Source organism: Wyeomyia smithii, chromosome 3, assembly GCF_029784165.1.
Source record: "Wyeomyia smithii strain HCP4-BCI-WySm-NY-G18 chromosome 3, ASM2978416v1, whole genome shotgun sequence".
NCBI lineage: Eukaryota > Metazoa > Arthropoda > Insecta > Diptera > Culicidae > Wyeomyia > Wyeomyia smithii.
In genome coordinates this window covers 199,181,589-199,203,102 of record NC_073696.1, presented here as the reverse complement: position 1 = coordinate 199,203,102, position 21,514 = coordinate 199,181,589, and the positions used below count along the sequence as shown (strand labels likewise).

At 36.8% G+C, this 21,514-nt stretch overlaps 3 protein-coding genes across 14 annotated transcripts in view; all 3 read right to left on the bottom strand.

Annotated features, from left to right (window-relative positions):
• LOC129732307 (probable serine/threonine-protein kinase mps1) overlaps window positions 1–6,264 on the bottom strand; it is a 32,683-nt gene extending 26,419 nt beyond the window's left edge. The window contains exons 1-2 of one of the 11 annotated variants that reach the window (XM_055693094.1): window positions 5,958–6,264; window positions 4,600–5,025 (exon numbers count right to left, since the gene is read on the bottom strand). The gene's annotated coding sequence lies outside the window, so the exon portion shown is untranslated. Of the gene's footprint in view, window positions 1–4,599; window positions 5,026–5,594; window positions 5,612–5,957 lie in introns of those variants that run through there. The other 10 variants (XM_055693098.1, XM_055693099.1, XM_055693100.1 and 7 more) reach the window with 10 other exon arrangements.
• Window positions 1–21,514, bottom strand: part of LOC129732306 (protein tincar) — a 414,177-nt gene that overhangs the window by 266,559 nt on the left and 126,104 nt on the right. The gene's annotated exons all lie outside the window — the stretch shown is intronic.
• LOC129728998 (zinc finger protein OBI1-like) lies at window positions 16,738–17,718 on the bottom strand. Its single transcript, XM_055687470.1, has one exon. The coding sequence runs from the start codon at window positions 17,716–17,718 to the stop codon at window positions 16,738–16,740; it is 981 nt and encodes a 326-aa protein (XP_055543445.1).

The window sequence follows — 21,514 nt, the reverse complement described above, 5'->3', positions numbered from 1 at the left end:
CAAATTAAGTTTTGAATTGAAAAAAATGCAATGTTGGCAACACTGCAGAAAAAAATTATTCACCTAGTTCGATTCTACATCTGAAACCCTTCAAAATGATATGTCAATATCACCTGTAGCTCTTCAGGGTCCCGAGATATTCACAAAATAAAAAAAGTATTATGCTAAATTCGCAAAAACTGGAGGCAGTCCCATTGGCCGAGGGGTCCACCAAACGGTACAACGCTTTGTACTTATAAGTTCCGGCTCGAAATACATCGACTCACAAATTTTGGTCGAAATCGGAGATGGTCGATGCATTTCCTCGGACACTTGACATGGAATGACCCCTATGTATTGAAATGATAGTTGATAAACTATATAAATAATATAAAATTATATAATATGAAAAATTAATAAATTGTATAAAAATCATGATACATTGATTATCGAAAAAAGCTTGACCATGCTGTAACTTTGTAAGGAAAAGTCCTAGATGTGTAAGACAGAGGCAGAGACGTGTGTTTTGTGTGCATCGACAATTTTTTAAAACAACGCTTTGTTCTAAAATGCAAGTGACAAAAGTTAAGTACAAATAACTGAGTTTTAAGTAACTTTAATTCAAAATGCTCTATAACTCTGTACCCGAAAGAGATAGAAGTTTTTATATTTAGCAAAGTTTTATATTTTCACATTTAAAAAAAAATCGAATAAACCACTCTCCTATTTCCTAACACAAAAAAGTTAAATTGTTTAATATATAAAATACAGCAGGTTTTTATATATTAAACAATCTAACTTTTTTGTGTTTCGTGCCTCTACTTACTCCTTTTTAAAAAAAGTTTTCAAAATCAAATTCCCTGATATTCCCTGAAATTAAACATTTATTTCCCTGATATTTTTCAGCATTGGATATGAAACCAAATAGTAGATGTCTCGAATTAACTTTTTGTGCTGAAAAAATCAGTTTTTGCGCTTAAGAGCCGCCTATAAAAGTCACGTCACGGCTTTAAAAAATTTCCCGGGATATTTTTCAGTTTTCCCTGATTTCTTTGATCGAAAAATGAATTCCCTGACATTCCCTGATTTTCCAGGTTTTTCCAGGCTTCCGACACCCTGTATTTCTGTATCTCTTGACACGAAAAAAATTTTTTTTTCACCTAAATTCTGAAAAGGTTTTGACTCTTCGAGATTATATGGATTATTAAAACAAACAATTATTCCGAAGACATCATTAACCCTCTAGTGCCCAATGCCGCCATTTGGCGGGCTTCAGTCAAACCTCTAAAAAGCTTCAATAGATACTAAAAAAGTGTGATTCATAGTGATTTAACCGAAGCCCGTCTAGAAATAAATTCGGGCACTAGAGGGTTAAGCTAGGACATAGGCAAAAGGTGCTGAGAAATCAAGTTTTTTTTATTACCCTTTCAAACCACAGTGGAATGTCATTGACATTTTTCAACCTTTTCTTACATCTAGGGTAATCCGATTTTCTCACAGAATTTTAGAAACCCCAGATTTTAGTCTAAGAATCTGTATTGTTTTATCATGATTTTTTTTATTCTTTGTACTGACATAAATCAAATTACGGGAATACATTAAAGTAGCTTTTTATGCGAATTTTGGCGCTCACACGTTTTCAACGCTAATTTTCCAAAAAAAAAAAATTGTTTTTACGTCGTTTGTTTTCAATGGATTTTTATTTTCGAATTTTCGTTTATTCAGAGTGTCTGTTGAATTTACTTAATCCAATTACCAAATATTCACTGATTTGACCTAAGCTTTTTTTTTTTTGAGTATTATCTCAATTTGCAGGTGGAAATAACACAGCTCTAGAATTTTTATTTCTAAAGCATAACAGACATTTCGAAAATCTGTCTACGAGTGAAGTGAAGTTTTCAAACAAAAAAATATACACTGTAGCAAATATATTCCAGAAAGTTTTGATATTTTAAGTATTCATTTCTCCATGTTCAAGCAATCATCAATATTTAGTTAGCATTTTACAGTTATTATGAAAAAAAAAAATCAAAAAAATACATAGTGATATTTTTATATTTTTTTACAGTGTATTTTTTTTTTGAGGACAAAATTACTATTTACAGCTTTGTCGAAGACATCACACCAATCAAATCGGACTCCAAAATATTTTCAATCGTAAATACCGTTCTTACACATGCCATTTTCAAGAATTAGTCATGATTAAAAAAAATTGCACAACACAAAATGACATCTTCAACTATAATTGAATATATTTCCAGCTTTTGAAGAATTTTAAATTTTTTATCTCAAGCGAGGATTCCTTTCCAGGGTTGGATAAGGAAAAATCCTTAGGAGTTCCCAATTTGATTTGTTCAGAAGAGTTTCAGGCACCTGAATTGTCTATCTGAAAGAAAAAACATGCAAAGTTGTTTGGTTTGATAAGGCCCACACACCCACAAAGTTTCATTAAATTATGAGAGTATTGTAGCAACATCTGTTGGAGTTTACCAGCTTTTACCAGCAAGTTTTCTTTCAAGACATCAGTTTCTATTACGCTCTACAGCAGGTTTAGAAATTGGTCAAGAAAGCGGTTGTTTCAAACTTTTCGAAAAACGTTTACCTTCGAGACATCAAATTAGACTAGGTTCATGGAAACAAACATAAATTGACCTCTTTGTACGGGGAGATTGTCAATTTTTTTGAAAATTGATATAGAGAATATCACAAGGAGTGGTTGGTGTCTATTCATGTCGTCTGTGCTAGGATTGCTCGCATGTGATAGGTTCATTGTCCGCGTAAATTTTTCCCTAAAACTTTTTATCAATTTTACCGCTTAGCAATGGAAGTAGAGTGATAACTAGCGTTTACAAAATTGTTCAACATTTTATCTTTCCACTAACAAATTGGTTATTGTTATCCATCATGTGGTTATGCTGTTATTATCGTTTAAAATCGCAACATTTGCCAGTTTCATTCCCAATTTTACAGAATGCATACAAGAATAGAAAGTAAAGACTTAGTCCCACGTCAAAACTAAAATATGCTTGACCTTGTGAAAAGAAATCTTGGAGATGTCTGGTCTTTGCCAAAAATGTGTATTTACTATGCCTCTACAATTCCTTAGAACAACGCTTTCTTGTAAAATGCAAGTAACATAAGATAAGAATAAAAAACTAAGTTATAAGTAACTTCAATATTCTTATGCATAAAAACAAAAAGCAAAGCCTTGGGTGCTACATTGCGATTCGGAACTTGACCTTCTGTTTATTTATACACAGACTTCGCAGCCGACTGTTTACTGTACTGGACACTATGAACACTGTAACAAATATATTCCAGAAAATTTTAATATTTTTAGTATACATTTCTCCATGTTCAAGCAATCATCAATATTTAGTTAGCATTTTATAGTTATTATGAAAAAAATCAAAAAAATACACAGTGATTTTTTAAATTTTTTTACAGCGTATATTTTTTTGAAAGGACAAAATTACTATTTACAACTTTGCCGAAGACATCACACCAATCAGATCGGGCTCCAAAATATTTTCAATCGTAAACACCGTTCTCACACATGCCATTTTCAAGAATTAATCATGATTTTAGGCCAGCATCGTACCTCGAGACGATCTGGGAGATATTCTTATGTATATCAGTGGTGAAAAATTGGAGTGGCTCATATTTATGAATTATATTGAAGTTTTTCTTCCACATGAAAACATGCATTTAACTGCAAATTTTCGCACTTGTCGATTACGTCTATTTTTATGTTCATGGTCCATTATGTCTGACACTGATTGTGTCAATCATTCATCATGATCAAATAAATAATCATCATCAAATATTATGCATACAATCGAATCGCTTTATAACTACATCGCAAGGAACGTCGTTATAGAGAAATGTCGCAAAAAAAGGAATATTTTTTATGAATAGAAAGCAAAAGGGATGCTTGAGAATGTCGCTATAGAGAGATTTGTCGCTATATAAATTGTCATTATAGAAGGATTCGACTGTAATTCAAAGAAAAACCAACCAAACATTTTTCCAACCAGTTTGACAAAACATCAACAACCCCATAAAATTGTTCAACTGTTTCGCACAACTCATGGCGCCACCCGCTGGCAACACTGCGAGTCGCCGTATAACAGTTTGGCGTTACGTACTCTGGCGCACACACGAAAATACCGAACCGAGTTCCATGTCATTGTAGTGTCGTCGCATTTCGCAGAACTTTGCCCGGCGATGGTACGAACACTTGCCATGTTTGCCGCACATACACAACGGGTAAAAATATTAATGCTAGCACCGAAGCAGTACGGCATTCGGGAACATGTCCGCCTGGCTGGCACTGGGGGCTCATGACCACCTCCGTATCGATTCCATACCGAGCGGAAAGTTTCAACTGCGTGGCAATAAAAACACCAATATAACAAAATCATCCCTTAAAAGTTGGTTTTAATGTTTCCTGCGCCGGCATGTTTTTGCTGAGAGAGTCTCAGCGATGATAACGATTTATGACCCTCTTTCTTGCGAGATTGTTACGTTTTTATGGGTGTTTAGCATTTTATTATTAGAATGAAGCAGATTGTGTTCCGTTTCGAATGCCGCTAAAAAAAGAATCTCTTATCAATGTACCTTTTTAGCACAGTTTCAGACTCGATGAGAGTTCATTGTCTTATTAGATTTCCATCAGTCCATCTCATATGTCACCTGCCGATCACAGTCTTTCGCTAGTTTGCTTCACTGTTTCTTATTTACTTTTTTTTCGGTTTGACAACTAACCGTCCACGGGAGCGCTTCACTTGTCATAGGTTTGTCACAGTCACGCACGTCTGCCTAGCTGCAGCATATCTGGCACTAGCACGAAGTGAGTGAAACGGATGCAATATTATCGGAAGCTGTCAGTTTGTGTTTTTCTTTTAGTTTGTGGTTTCTTGGACACTGTTTTTGACTTGCTAAGTAGCACTTTAGTTGCTGCGGTATTATTGTTTGACTATCGTCATTTGTAGCACTTCAACTGCTTAAGAATTTCCTGATGGTGAATTGTTCAATTTATCATAACTGAGGAAAAAGTAACAAGAATTAAGCTTTTCTTGATATATAACCCCTTGGACGTTCGACAAATGGTGATTTAATCACTTAACAGTGCGACGAACAAAGTTAAATACGATAATTCACTACTTCTAAAAGCTGTGTCTTCACGGTTGGGTACAAATCAGAGATTTTAGCCAAATGTTTACTTCAAAGTTACTAATTTATTCACTACGCATAAGCAATTCATTCACAAGTGTGCTGATTTCAAACGCATTCCACAAACCGCGAAGAGTAAAAAAAAGGTCTACAATTTTCGTTCTTCTATAAACACACTTGGCTGCCGCGAGTGCTGTCGTTAGAGGTTTGCCTTAACCGGCATCCGGGATACACTAGCGCGGTTTGATTCAATCACGTTTCAGCCGCAACGAATGAATTCCGGTTCTCTGCGGCACCTGAATGATAAATGCTTGCGACCATATTGGAATGGCGTTGAAAATGGCAGCCTTTTTCACCATCAAGCAGGCTCCGTGGCCGGACAAACTTTCGCGATAGCCCAAACGCCTGCTTAACCAAACAACCGCGATAACTTTACGTACGCGAGCGAGAGGTCGCTGTTCTAGCACAAGATTTTACACTTTAAAATAAAGTTCCTTGCACCTTGCACCACATATTTCAAGTTTGACTTTACCCGAGCAGTACACCGAATGTGACTACTGCAGCTGCCTTCGAACGACGACATCACAGACAAATACACGCAGACCGCGACAGCAAGGGGAGATCGAAGATATGGCACTAACATTGGAAAACTGTTTAAATGTGCTGAAATTTGTTATTGCTATTAATTCAATCCATTAACTAATAGTGACAAATTTAAGTTTTGGAATAAAGCCTCCTACAAACACTGAATTAGTGTACTTTTGCCTCAGTTCTAGATAAATGAGGACGCTTCACCATTATACCTATAGGAAATTTATTCATAGCAAGAAAATCGATGAACAGGAACACCGACGAATTCACACCATATTTCACACTTCACCGCCGATTTTCGAGCTATTCACCACTAAAATCTAACAAGAACCACCTTCCAAAAGTGTGCATTCTAAACTTTCCATCAAAAATGGTGATAATTCCACAAAAATGCTTCAGAAAAAAACTGAATCACGAAATTTGCAAAGTACAAAAGTGTATGCGGATAGACGTCAAAACTGTACTACAGAAATAATCGGGGTTCGCTCGTCCCGCACTGGCAGCTGCCACTGTGTTTGTGCTGGCCGGCGCTCTGCTTTGGCTTCGCTTCGCTTTCAGTGCTGCCTGCTCGATAGCTGACATATACGAGTATCAGCTCGAGTCACTGTGCTCTGGCTACTGTACAAGGGTAATAGCACGGAATATAGTTTTTCATTTTACTATAACTAAATTACTAAAAAAAAAGTTAACATGTTGTACAATGTTAATCTGTTGTTTCATAATGAAAGAAAATGTGGCTATGGTAATTGGTCTGTTTTCCGGCAAAACTAGAGCCATAAACCCTGCCGCAAACAGTCGACACAAGCAAACATACAAACGGGGCCAATCCGCAAACTGTGTTATTCTACTCGGGGCTCTCTGAGCAGGCTGCTTGCGTGCTGCAAACGACGTGCCAAGATGGCGGGTAACTGTGCGAAAAAACTGGGTGAAAGATCGATACCCGGTGCCCCTGCGCGGTATAAGTCTCTGCTGGCTCCGTACAGCAACGTGACATTTGAACGGTCGTTAAATAATGGTGTCGATGCGATAAAATAATTTAATTTATTTTTATTACAGCATTAATGCCACAGTTCTGTATGTTGGGTTTAGTTCGCAAGAAACAAAATAACACAAATTAATTTGAACAATGTACCTACTGAATAATGATTCCTATTGGATTCTATGGGCATGGTGGCCAACTGTATCGGAACAGTTGACTCTATACTGCTCAAACCATTAAAAGTTCTTGTTAGAGTTTGATTGAACCTACAGTCTTGCATTTTGTATTCATTTTAACAACTCTTGAAGAAAACAATCTCTTAAGAATGCAAAGCACTAGATATCACCTGATTTCAGTGCGACAACGTTTCTGAAGTAGAATACTTCTCTCAGGAAGTTCGGCCACATAGGGATGTGAAATGAAAATCTAAAACTGAAAAAAGTGAGAAATATGTCCAATTTCAAATGCTAATAAATCGGTTAGTTTTCGATGGATTTCCTTCGTTTTTGCAGCAATCGATTAGAAAATCTTCTAAGATTCCTACCAGATGCATGAAATTGCAATTTTATTATTCGAACTATTGTACTATTGGAAATCCTTAAGCCATGTCAAAACACAAAATTCGACCTCTAATTGGTCGTTATACCGCGCTTTCCCAAGCACGGTCGGCTGAGTTATGGACCTAGTAAATTGGGAATGCATCATTTTGCCTATATAAGAACTTCATCAGATAATAAACAGACATTTCATCGGATATTAAATTGAACAACAGAAATTTGAAGAACAAAAATGAATATTTGAAGAGTTAACGAGAAAATACGTTTTGCGCTATAATCCAAAATTATTTATCTTCATCTACATGCATACTCTGACAATTATTACGTGTTACGTGCGTCGCTTAGTGTTTGGCTACGGTTATGCAGAACGCAAATAACGGTGCGATGCAATTCGGCAAGACGAAATGTGTTGAAATGTATAGCTCTACTTCGCCTTAAAAAGAGCTGTACATTTCACCACGGTAAGGCGAATCGCATCGCGCCGCCATTCGCGTTCTGCATAACCGTAGCCTTTGTTCCGTTCCCGTTTAATGATGTCGTATTAAATGTGCATATTACAATTCGGCAGCACTTCAACTTCTCATTTGCACAAAATTCAAAAATATTAAATGAACTTCATTCAAAATATCAAACAAAAAGAAATTACAGCACTGCCAATAAACGGTCAACGTTTATTTAATAGAAAAAATGACTGACACGCAAGCAGCCGAGTTATCTTTCTTGTAAAAGTATTCTACTTCAACTTTGCGGTCGTGGCTTTGCATACAACCTTCCTGTGATTTTTTTTCTTTGGATTGTTAATGAGTCATTTTAAAATAATGCTGATTGAGAACACCGGAAGCTAATTGACATAGTTGTTAGTTATGCAGAAAATATTGTGAAACTGTTAAAAACAAAAAAAAAATGTCACCTGCTATGAAGTGGCGAGATTTGTTTTATACTAGATAAAATTATAGGTTCTTTTATTAAATCCATGTCATTCTCTAGATACTCGGTGCAGAGAGCTGTGCGACAGAAAAAGTTAATATATTTTATTTGTTTAGAATCTAATTATTTCAACCAACAATATGCATCATCAAGGTGATGATATCTTAACATAGATTAAGATTTGTTTTAAAATATCTAGATACATGGATTTCGAGTTGAATTTTAAATAACTTCTGAATTGAAATCAGAACCGAAAAAACATCAAATTAAGTAACATGAGCGAAATTTTCGCTTCAAAATATTGTTTATCAAAATATCCATCGAATCATCTTCAACAAATCCAAAACACGCGTCAAATAAAAATATTCGAGTGTTATCAGCAAAAAAAATCCGAGAATAATTTACGACAAATTTGCAAAAAAGATTGGAAATTAAAAAAAAAAAACAATTAATTTTTTAAGGTTTCTAAATATGTTAATAAATAATTAGGTTATGTCTAATGTTAAGTATATTATATTAAATGTACAAAGAATTTTATTAATAACCACTGACATTGGAAAAAAACTCACGGTCTGTGTCGTTAAGATTCGATTTCTAGGTCTAACTTCTTTCTTAGTCTAATTTTCGGTTATCGGCATCAGCACTTCATTGCTACCAGGAACCTTCCGACGTCGGCGACCCCGCTGCAACTTTAACGAACTCTGCTTTTCATTAGCCTGCTGCGAGCATATGAACATATAACTTCGGACACTTTTAAAACCCGTTTGGTGAAAATTTTTGATGAAATCGATCGGAGTCGTGCGTGCGGCTTGTGGAATTTACGTTTGCCGGCCGTAATCAAATGCAAAGATGAAAGATTTGAATTGAACTGATTTAACTGTAACTAATACCATGCAAATGAAAAAGCATTAGAGAAGAAATATTCATTTGCTTTTATTTTCTAGTATATACAAAGTGAATGACTTCCACGGTGACACCCTGTACTTATATAATTGAAGAGAACCAGTAACAACTTATTTCAGTGAGTTAAAATTTGCAGAGAGATTTCGGAGCTAATATCTACAACGATTGGATTTTTTTGTTTTTTTTTAACTGTTGTCAAGCGTATCTAGGCAGAGACGGACATTTTTGCTATTCACATTCTTATTCAACTACGCGCAATAGTAACGGACGCTCTCACGAATGCTCATAATTATCTTACCACCATTTTGACAACTCTATTCAGAGGCATTGATGATTATAATGCGCTCACGAGACAAAATGGACGCATGCTATTGTCATGGTTTTGACATTACCTATTCCTTGACATCTCCATCACCAGAAAAGCGCCAAAATTGAAGGCTGCTATAAAACAAGTACTGATACTATATGAAGAAATAACTGCATGAAAGCAAGCCAACTTGATAGAATGAAGTGGCAAAAATATATCTCGAGTACTAATCTACGACAATGCGCAAATCTGTTGCTATGACAACTGCTTAACAGCGCATGCGCAAATGTGTTGTTATGCGCTGTGCAACTAGATTGACAATCGTTTTTATCAGTGCCAGTTGAAATTGATGATAAAACATAATAGAGCAAGATCGCGCCAAATGACCAAAATGGTCGAATATCGACCATTTTTGATTTGAATGAAACTTTGCACACGTATTAGACTTAGCAAACTGAGCATTTTTCACAGATGGAGAGATTTTTTACACCCATAAGTTACATTCTAAAAGGGCGTATGCCTCTTGGCATAGGTTTTATTCGAAGCATTGTAGCCCAGAAACCGTTGGTTGTATAGAAAAACTGTCTGAGAATGAGTTGTAGCGAATCGAAAATACATCATAAAAAAAATATCCACTGTACAAAAAAAATTTTTTCGACCAAAAAAAATTTAAAATAAACATTAAAATTCAATTAAAAAAAAAAAGAGTTGATTTTTTTTTATTATTTTTTCAAAGAAACTTGACGTTAATACGCAACTTTTAAAAAAAGTCCTGGATGAAGAAATGAAAAATAATTTTTTTATGGTAGATTATTTTTTTATAAAAATTCTAATTTAAACATTTTTCAAAACATCTGTATTCTGTTGATTTCAAAAGATGCAGAGAGTCATTTTGAAGCAAAAAGCTCTTGATAGTAAACATTCTAAAGGCATCGGTTTTCGAGTTATTTTGAATTTAAGCTCGAAAAATTATTAATATTTCGGAAAATACACGTTTTTCTTAATTTGTCCGTGGTTCTCCAGCAAAAACCATACGTTTATTGGAATGCTTGATCAAAAATATACAATTCATTCTTTGGATAAATAACTCAAGCGCTAAACCTTAGCCTACCTACACGTTCCCCCTTGCCGGATGTTTTATAAACAAATATGATTGTCGTGCAACACTACCTACTTGTTTACTAATAATAACTGTTTGTAAAGTACGCAACCAATAACTACTGGGTTACCTATAATATCTGTTTTCGTATATAAATACGATTGCACTACTCCAGATGTGTTAGTAACAGTTTGCATTTTGTGAAGATGAATAAAGTGAAAATGGAATACACCTAGCACAAGTGCTGTAAACCCTTTCCTGATCATCGGTGCTCATCAAGCTTACGCAAATTAAACGAAAACGTTATTGCAAAATTAAAAATATTGAACAGTCAAGCTCATTTTAATACGTCTTTATCAATTTGTGATTCGTGTAGTTTTTGGAATAATAGTCAAGCCACCATTCATCCTTCGTTGTTTACTATTCAGAATCTGGAACACTTAAGAATATCAGCTTCATCATAATATCGGAAGTACTCCATCATGATACTGTTGCGGTTCAGGTGTTCATTGCCAAATTAATGAGTTTTTTGAAAACAACAATACAGCTGAAAAAAGCGATATTTATGTCCGATGGAGCTGCCTCACAATATAAAAATAGAAAAAAACTTTGCAAGTTCAAAACAAAATATAACGTCGATGCAGAGTGGCGTTTTTTGCGACTTCTCATGGTAAAATATATTTTTCATTTCTCCATCCGGGACTTTTTTTTAAAAGTTGCGTACTAACGTCAAGTTTCTTTAAAAAAATAATAAAAAAAAATTCAACTCTTTTTTTTAAATTGAAATTTAATGTGTTTTGGTCAAAAAATTTTTTTTTGTACAGTGGATATTTTTTTTATGATGCATTTTCGATTCGCTACAACTCATTCTCAGACAGTTTTTCTATACAACCAACGGTTTCTGGGCTACAATGCTTCGAATAAAACCTATGCCAAAAGGCATACGCCCTTTTAGAATGTAACTCATACAACTATCTGGGAAGAAATAAGCAAATTTTAAAGTATCTACGGTCACAGTAGATAAATATCTGGTCTAGTCTCAGTTGTATCCGGAAACTCCTATCGGTTGTTATGTCAATTATATGATCTGTCTGTGTAGCCTGCGTACTTTTTCACAATTATTTATCGAAACAACTTGAAGTGGCAACTAAATTAAATAACTAGCAAAAGAAGCAAAGGTTCCAAATTCGAGGAACCTCGAAATCGATATTAATAATATTGCTATGCGTCCGTGCCGTGAGCTTGAAATTGATAAAATGTATAATTAATTAAATGTCCATTTGGCCATAATGAAGAGGTTTGATTTTTCCTTAGTTTTAAGATCATAAATCTAGTTTCTAGTTTAAGATTTTTAACCACTGTTTAGAGTTAAGTGTATTTGAAGATGTATTATGCATGTCATGGATGTGAGTATTACGCTGTTTGCAGCTGGGAACGTGGATGCTCTCTCCACATCAGTACCTAACTTAATTTTTTTCATCATGTAGGGGTCCTGGGGGTAAGCCCGGCACTGAGGGTAAGACCGTCACCCATAGGATTTAACTAGAAAACGCTAATTAACTGTGTTTTGGAATATGTGGAGAGTTGGTATTTGATATTTTAGACATTTCAAGATACATCGAAGCCACCGTGAAACGTCAAACGTCAAAATAATAGACAAAACATACGCTACTGCAGCTAATGCGTAAACGGATGTAATTTTTCGTGAGGGGAACTTAAGCTTTTATTCATTTGAAAAGACTAAAATAATTTTTCGTTGCTCTACAATTCATTGCCTGTTTTGTTAGCAATCACAGGAATTCGATCTGAGGTAAATTGAAGCGATGAATATGTAGAAATACTCTTTTTAAAAAAATGTGTGCTGTCGGGGTAACACCGTCACCCAGTGAGTGGGGTAAGTCCGACATGGTTTGAGGCTAGTTGAATATTACTGACACATTTTTTTCATCTATTACCGATGTCTCACTGCTAAATAAATTAATTAGTGGACTTAGAACCATGCACTAAAGCACTTCTGTGATTTATGAATGATTCTAAGGGTTATTAAAGGTGTCAAATATACTGAATCAAGTCACAAAACTAGCCGTTTTCCCGGTGGTATTTGGAATATGCTCCAGTGTGGTCAATGTGATCCTGCCTTCGATTAAACTAGTTCATAATATGATTTTAAGTGCCACATGATAGGCTTGCCGAGTATCAACTTCTTTCATTGTTTATACATAATGTTCACCGGAACTTGCTCCGGCAATCTCCCCAGAACCAGCTAACCGACAACAATCAAATACAACAGTAACATACAGAAATGTAAGATCTCTCATTTGGCGGTTTGCGAATTCAAATTGGTTCATTTAATTCGAGTAAATTCATAATATAGATTTAAAGATAGATTTCGCCAATAGCAAATTGGCCCACTCAAATGGCTGTGATATTGTCATGCGAGAGTCAACCGACTCTCGCACGAGTTAGGTATCTTCCGTTTCATGCTCCTGACGATGAATACTCAGATTCAGATTCGTGTTTTAGTATACCTGACGCATTGACAAAACCGTCGCTCACCGAATCCAGAACACCTGATGCATGCAGAGCAAACTCTTCGATCCAACTTTACTACCAGAATGCATGCGGTATGAATTCCAACATCGAGGACTATCTACTAGCTTTTTCAGAGGGCTGCTACGAGCTGATTGCCCTCACGGAAACTTGGCTGGATGATCGCACCCAATCATCGCATTTATTTGGCTCGGAGTATGAAGGCTTCCGCTGCGACCGTGGTCCCATTAACAGCCCAAAAAGGACCGGCGGAGGTGTGCTTATTGCTGTCCATCGTCGCTTAAAAGCCAACGTGATCCATGAGAACTCGTGGAATATTCTTGAGCAGGTATGGGTGTCCGTCCAACTATCTGGGCGGAAACTATTCATTTGTGCCGTTTATTTTCCACCGGATCGAACACGCGACAAGCAATTGATCGATTTGCATATCCAGTCGATGTTAACGATAGTCTCCAGAGCCAAACCGTGCGACGAAATAATTGTTATCGGGGACTTTAATTTACCTAGTCTGTTTTGGCGCCCCTCTCGGGACGGATTTCTTTATCCCGACCCGAATCAGTCAACATTCCATGTCTGCGCTCTGGATCTTTTGGATGCCTACAGCGCCGCGGGACTGCAGCAAATCAACTGTAATGCAAACGAGAATGGGCGTTGCCTAGATCTTTGCTTCGTCAGCATTAATGATACGGCACCACTGCTAGCTCTCGCACCTGATCCTCTCGTAAAAAAACGTTGCTCACCACCCGGCACTTGTTTTGTCGCTTAACGATCGATTTAAAGTCGAGTATCGGGAGCCTCCTACTCGGTTAAATTTTAATTTTCGGCGCGCCGACTTCGACGGTTTGTTTAACGCGCTGCTAACAGTTGATTGGATTGGCAATCTAAATCCAACGGATATCGATTCGGCTGTTTACGATTTTTCTTCCGTTTTAAACGGCCTAATAGATGCGTTTGTGCCAAAAACACGAAGCCGATCGCATAAATATCGTCCATGGCAATCAGCGGAATTGCGTCGCTTAAAAACGTTAAAAAAATCCGCGTTAAGGAGGTTCTCAGCGACTGGCGCTCTTTTCCTTCGCGATCATTACCGACAGCTGAACTACGAGTACAAAAGACTTCGTCGACGGTGCTACTCGAACTACAGACGTTATATAGAAGGCAAACTGAGAGCAGATCCGAAAAAATTCTGGAACTTTGTCAACGAACAACAAAAGGAGTCAGGCTTACTATCCACGATGGAATTGGCTGGTGAGAAAGCAAGTAATGTTGCCGCTATTTGCCGAATGTTCGCTGTTAAATTTTCAAGCGTATTCAGCAACGAAACACCAACAGATGGTGAAATTTCTGATGCTGCTAATAACGTCCCTTTCCCTGGGCACTCCATGGCTTCGATCAACATCGACGATAATGCAATCCTTGCCGCTGCAAGAAAATTGAAACACACGTACTCTCCGGGCCCGGATGGAATCCCAGCTACACTACTAAAAAACTGCATTGCTGGATTGCTCACACCGCTTACCCACTTGTTTCGTTTGTCGCTGGCTACTGGTAAATTTCCTACAACCTGGAAACAGGCCTTTCTATTTCCGGTGCATAAAAAAGGCGATCGCTCGAAGATAGATAACTATCGAGGCATTTCTGCTTTGTGTGCAACTTCAAAGCTATTTGAGCTAGTCGTCCTTCAACCTATTTTCTCACATTGTCAAAGCACTATTTCGGACGATCAACACGGATTCTTTCCCAAGCGCTCCTGTGCTACAAACCTGCTCTGCTTGACTAACTACGCGTTCGACAGCTTTGATCACCGACATCAAACCGACGTTATCTACACGGACCTCTCGGCTGCCTCCGACAAAGTAAACCATCAAATCACCGTTGCCAAACTTGATCGATACGGGTTCAGCGGCAACTTGCTTGGCTGGTTAGAATCCTATTTGCTGGGACGAACTCTCAGAGTGAAAATCGGCGACGAAATTTCCAAACCATTTGTCGCTACTTCCGGAATTGCCCAAGGTAGTCATCTTGGCCCATTGGTGTTTCTGTTGTATTTTAATGATGTACATCATTTGTTAAAATGTCCTCGTCTTGCGTTCGCTGACGATTTGAAGCTGTTCAACGAAATCAAAAACTTGGAAGACGCCACTTATCTCCAACAACAACTCAACATATTTGCACGTTGGTGCAAGTTAAACTGCATGGTACTCAACCCTACAAAATGCTCAGTAATAACGTTTACTAGAAAACACCGTCCGCTACACTTCGATTACAAGTTAGATGGGTCTTCAATACAGCGAGTCGATCACGTCAAAGATCTTGGAGTCTTCCTCGATACCAAACTGACATTTAAGCAACATATATCGTTTATTGTTGCTAAAGCCGCTCGACAACTGGGAATGATTTGCCGCATGACGCGGGATTTCAGAAACATACAATGTATAACAACACTCTATTGCTCGCTTGTTCGGTCCTCATTGGAATTTCGCTCTACTGTCTGGATTCCTCACTACAATAATGCAATCCACCGCATTGAAAGCATCCAGCGCCGTTTCGTACGCTATGCTCTTAGAATGCTTCCCTGGCGGCAACCCATGCGTAACACCCGATACGAGGATCGCTGCCAGCTTCTCCAGCTCGATACTCTTCAGCTTCGCCGAGAAACAGCTCGCACCATGGTAGTTTCAGATGTTTTGACTTCACGGATTGACAGCCCGACCATTCTTCGCCTGATCAACCTAAACGCGCCATCCAGAACCCTGCGGAGGTCTTATGCGTTGCAACTGCCTTTTCGTCGTACCAACTACACCGCAAACAGTGCCATCATTGGTATTCAACGAGCCTTCAACCGGGTGTCATCTGCTTCCGACTTTCATTTATCGCATCAAGTTTTACGTACAAGATTTATATCTCTGTTTCGTAATGTTTTATATATTAATAACTTAAAATGTCTGTTGGTAGAGCTAATAAATCAAATAAACAAACTTAGGTGCCGATGTTACCCCCAAGAGGTGCCGGTTTCACCCTGGCACTGGTTGCTAAACGTCGTTTTTATCTGGGTTTCAAAACTTCACTATTCCTTGTAAAATAACAGTTTGAAAGTACTGAAAGCTTTCATATATTGTAGAACACAATCTGGGTAATGATTCTGTGAAAGAAATATAACAATATTTGCCATCAAGTGCTACTAAAGAATCATTTTCCTTAGGGGGCTGGGCTTACCCCTAAAAATGGATTATCTAACTTGTTACATAATTTTTGAAAATTCCAAAAATTGACAAAAAGGCGGTCATTTAAGTGAAAAAAATTCATTAAAAATCACTGTCTAATATGAAATTGAAAAATTCAGATATCAAAAATATAACAAATCACATAATCCATTTTTACATGCTAAAACAAAATTTCCACTTTCCAGAGTTGGGTCCCCCCTTGAAGAACAACAAACAAAACAAAGAGAAATGGAAAACTATACAGGAACAAAAACCTGCACATTGTTTACCGGAACATTTAAAAAACAATTGATTTTGATTTGTTTGTATTATTGTATTTTCATATGAAATAAAATTACAAAAGTCAGCTATTCTTTAAAATTAATTACAAATAATCACTGGTTGAGCTAAAACTGCTTAATTTACAGATACAATTTGCTACAAACTTAGGTTAAATTTTACAAATTTCATACATCTATTGGCATAAGCACTCCATTGCCGCCAGGCACCTTCCGACGACGGCGACCACGTTGCAACTCCATCAAACCCTGCTTTTCATGAGCCTGCTCGTGAGCCAACAAGTGATCCCGACGTGTGAAACGCTTCCCACAGTACTTGCACTGATGAGCTGGCGTTCCATGATGGGCGTCAAAGTGTCGGTCGCGGTCCTTCACATGAGCGTAGGACTTCTCGCATTGCGGGCAGGGAAATTGCCTATTTTTGGGATCATGCCTCAGCTTATGTTTTGCTAACTGTTCCTCGGTCACAAATCTCTTGCCACAGGTTCCACATCGAAATGGCCGTTCGCTGGCATGAAACCTGCGGATATGCTGTTGAAGACTCCCCTTGCGGCCGAATTCCTTATTGCACTGCTTACAGTATAATTCAGTACCGTAGGTAATGTGGGCCGTCCTTTGCGGTTTACTCTGCAGCTCATTCTGGGGCACTTCGATGAGTTGTTGAGTTTGTGATGTGGCCGAAACTGGTGGAGCCTCTTCGACTGGCAAAACAACTGACCAGGTTATGTAAATAGGTTCCTGAGTCACATCGCACGACGACGAAATCTCTTGTGCAAATGATGAAAAATACTCGATGATACTCGGTTGATGTGTAACATCCTGTCCGTAGGGCTCCTCTGTTGTCGTCGTAGCATAACTTCCCATACTCGAGTTTCCGGAATCTTGCCAGATTGTAACATCCTCAATTCCTGGTATCACAGCTGCTGCATCGTAGATTTCCAAAGGACTTTGCGGGGGTGTCAACGTAACGTATTGTTGTTCCCTGGGTGACGTTGCGCTCGACATTCCATCGTAACTGTTAGGTGACGACTCCGGTGTTGGAATATCAAATCGTCGAAGATCATCCAATATGGAATTGAAATTTGGTATGATGGACGGCATGTCAACACTGGATAAATCTTCTAGAATTTCTTGTAGACTCAGATCCATTCTGTTGCTTCCTCTGATGTTTTATTAACTGGCGCCGTATAAGTTTTGAATACAACAGTGATGTTCACTAGATAAACTTTAAACTCTGTATGTTGACATTTGATGATTGACCGGCGCTTTAAGTACGGTTACGAACATCCCTGAGCCTACCTACTTTTGTTGATGTTTGCTACAAGCAGTAGGTAGCGAAGCTAAATTCTTCAATATGCGCTGTATTCTCTATTTCGTTAAGCAGGTACTATATATATTATTAATTTCGGTTACATCATCTTAACTACCAACAATTGATTTATTCATTTGGCCATAATAACATATTTGTCACTAAATGGGTTTTCAGTTGTCAATATATTGGACTATGCTAGACTGATTTCCTTTGAATATGAATGTGTTAACTTGTTCGCTTGAAAACCAAGGTTCAATTTGCTCCTGGATGAAGTAGAAATTGTGCACAGTAACATACATAAAACAACACTGCCCAACACAGGTTTTGCCCTAGAGCTCAAGTGAAAAAAATGCCCTAGAACTTAAACTGAAGAACAAAAAAGGAAGATTTTTTTAATAAGGGGGGTTGTAAGTAACTTGAGTGTTTATGATAAATCTTAGTAAATAATGAGTATGTGTGTCCAACCACAAATGGTGACTTCTCAACAATGTTAGAAAAATTCTGATTTTAATTGTTAAGATTTGTTTGCTTTCGCGATTAGGACTTATCTTTCGTAGGGATTTTAACCTATTTGTCAAAAAAACGAAGTAAACTTACAACTAACTCAATTACTAACTCATTGGCTATAAAGAGAGCTTATCGTAGCAATTGGAGATTGCAACGATTTTTGTCGAAAATTGTTAATAATTTTATTTGACATAGCTTCTAATGTCTTAAGACCAGTAAGTGTAATTCGAGTGTACCAAACCAAGGAGGATGCTTAAAAATAATTTCCAGATTGTTCTGAATCCTTTGGAGCGTTTTTCTCCTTGTTGAACATGAAACTTGACCAGATCGGTACAACATAAAGCATTGCTGGTCAGAAAATTTTTTTGTAAATCAAAACTTTATTCTTCAAACAAAGTTTAGAGTTCCTGTTAATTAGAGGATATAAACATCTCGTATATTTGATGCACTTTGCTTGTATACTCTCAATGTGCTGTTCGAAAATGAGTTTTTTATCGTAAATTAGTCCCATGTACTTAACTTTGTCAGACTTAACTTAAAAAAACCATTCATCTTGACAACGTGATTTTTGTTTGGCTTGAGGAAAGAACCCCAAGTTTTATGAGGTAAAATTATCAAATGAGTTTTAGAAGCATTGGAAAAGATTTTCCACTTTTGCAAGTAGGAAGAAAAAATATCTAAACTTTTTTGCAATCGACTGCATATGAACGAAGACTTTTTTACAACTAGAATCGATCAGATATATATATTTTTTTTAATTTCAAATATAAAAATTGGAAAATTGAAAGTTTACAATTTTGCAATCAAACCTTTATGCCAAATACTGTCGAATGCTTTTTCTATGCCTAAAAGAGCAGTTCCAGTGGAACAACCTTCAGATTTGTTAGCTCGTATCATATTTGTAACTCTGAGGAATTGATGAGTAGTGAAATGCCCATGGCGAAATCCAAACTGTTCATCTGCAAAAATTGAATTTTCGTTGATGTGTGACATCATGCTGTTAATAATAATTCTCTCAAACAGTTTGCTTATTGAAGAAAGCAAACTGATTGGTCGATAACTTGAAACTTCAGCTGGATTCTTATCCGGCTTTAAAATTGGTGTAATTTTTGCATTTTTCCATAATTTGGGAAAATATGCAATTTTGAAGCAGCAATTGAAAATTTTCACTAAAAATTCCATTGTGCTCTCAGGGAGATGTTTGATTAATATATTAAAGATTTGAAATTTTCAATAATTGATTTAACTTCATTCAAGTTAGTTTCAATAATTTCTGCAGTAAAAAATTCTGGGAAGAAATTAAATCGAATTGACGTGTGTCTTCATTTTCAATTGGACCAGCTCATTATTTAAATTACTCTCAATATGAGCTATTTATCTTTCCCAATTGGCCTTGTGATAATTAAAAACATAGCTCATAGGGTTTAAAACTGATTCATGTGATATAGAAAAAGTTATTGGAAGATGGTCAGAATCAAAATCAGCCTGTGTGATCAATTCACTACATACATGACTTTGATCTGTCAGCACCAAATCGATTGTTGATGGATTTCTTACAGAAGAAAAACATGTAGGACTATTCGGAGACAAAATAGAATAGTGTCTTGAGGAACAATCATTAAATAAAATTTTGCCATTGGAATTACTTTGAGAATGATTCCATGATGTTTAGCGTTAAAATCGTCAACTATAAAAAGTTTTGAACGGTTTCTGGTGAGTTTTTGTAAATCACCTTTAAAATAATTTTTGTGCTCGCGTGTGCATTGGAATGGTAAATATGCTGCGGCAAAAAATAAAATCCCAAGTTCAGTTTGAACTTCAATTTCCAAAGTTTCAATAACTTTCGTCTCAAGATGGGTTACGCTGTTTGATTCGGCGATGGATTACAATAGCAACTCCACCGCTGGAACCCTGAATCCTATCATATTTATGAACCACGTAATTGGGATCATATTTTAATTTGATGTTTGGTTTCAAAAATGTTTCAGTAATTATTGCAATATGCACATTATTTACTGTTAAAAAATTAAAGAGCTCATTCTCATTGGCCTTCAATGAGCGAGCCTTCCAATTAAAAATTTTGATTGTTTTATTCAAAATCATTGCTAAATTTTAAATTAGAAACAAGTGTAAAATTTGTTCCAATTTGAATTCAAACATGGAATTTGCCTGCAGCATAGCGTTCATAAGATCGAACATTGTCTGTTGCAGAAAAGAAAGTTTACCTGCTGTAATAGGCCTCAGGCAGGTGTCATCAACAAAAACATTTTCGGTAGCAATATTAGCTGGGGTAATCAATGTTTTTTATTTTCTACCGTGTTTTGTTTACCCCCATATTAACGGTAATTATCGAACTACCTACATCAGGCGAAATATTGTTCGAACTACCTGTTACCTGTGGGTACGTTTAACGGGTATGCAAAAGGCGGTACTACTGGTACAATTGGAAAATTTTGTTTTGATTGGGAAATTGAATTTTGTTTACCGGCCTATTACTAAACGGGCATTGATAAAAGTTTGACATATGGTTGCCGTTACAATTCGCACAGCGAAAATTTTTACTCTCTTTCCCAGGACATGTGTCCTTTTTGTGAGACGAGTCTCCACGAATGAGGCATTTTTAGTCCATGTTACAGAATTTTGAGCCATGGCCATAACGTTGGCAAAAACGGCATTGGGTGATATGCTTTTCACCTCCGCCAAACTTTTTTCTCAGTTACCACAATAGGCGGAACTTTTTACTTTTTAAAAAAAAATAACTTTTGTATAGATTAGCAATATCTTCCATTTCACCAGCTTCTTGCTCAGGCAAAATATCAAATATATTTTCGCTGCACATACCTCGAATTGTCCGAGAAAGAGGCATTCAAAGACCAGTCTACAAGCAACCGAAAACACGTCTGATCTATAGGACAGTTCAAGACGCACTGAAAAAAGAAAGTTTATATTTTTTACCGTTCCACAGTGGAGCACTTAAAGCATCAAACCTGATCAAAAGTATTTCAAAGGATAAAAAATAGTTGTTACTGAAAATTTTCGTGGAATAACCTACCTTTGAGTAATATGTTACTTTTCTTAAAAATGTGGTCCATATCCAATCATAGTTAATTAAGACCGTATGCGCAA

Excerpts from the sequence above, each read along its gene's own strand:
- LOC129728998 (XM_055687470.1), bottom strand. The coding sequence starts at position 17,718 with ATGGATCTGAGTCTACAAGAAATTCTAGAAGATTTATCCAGTGTTGAC.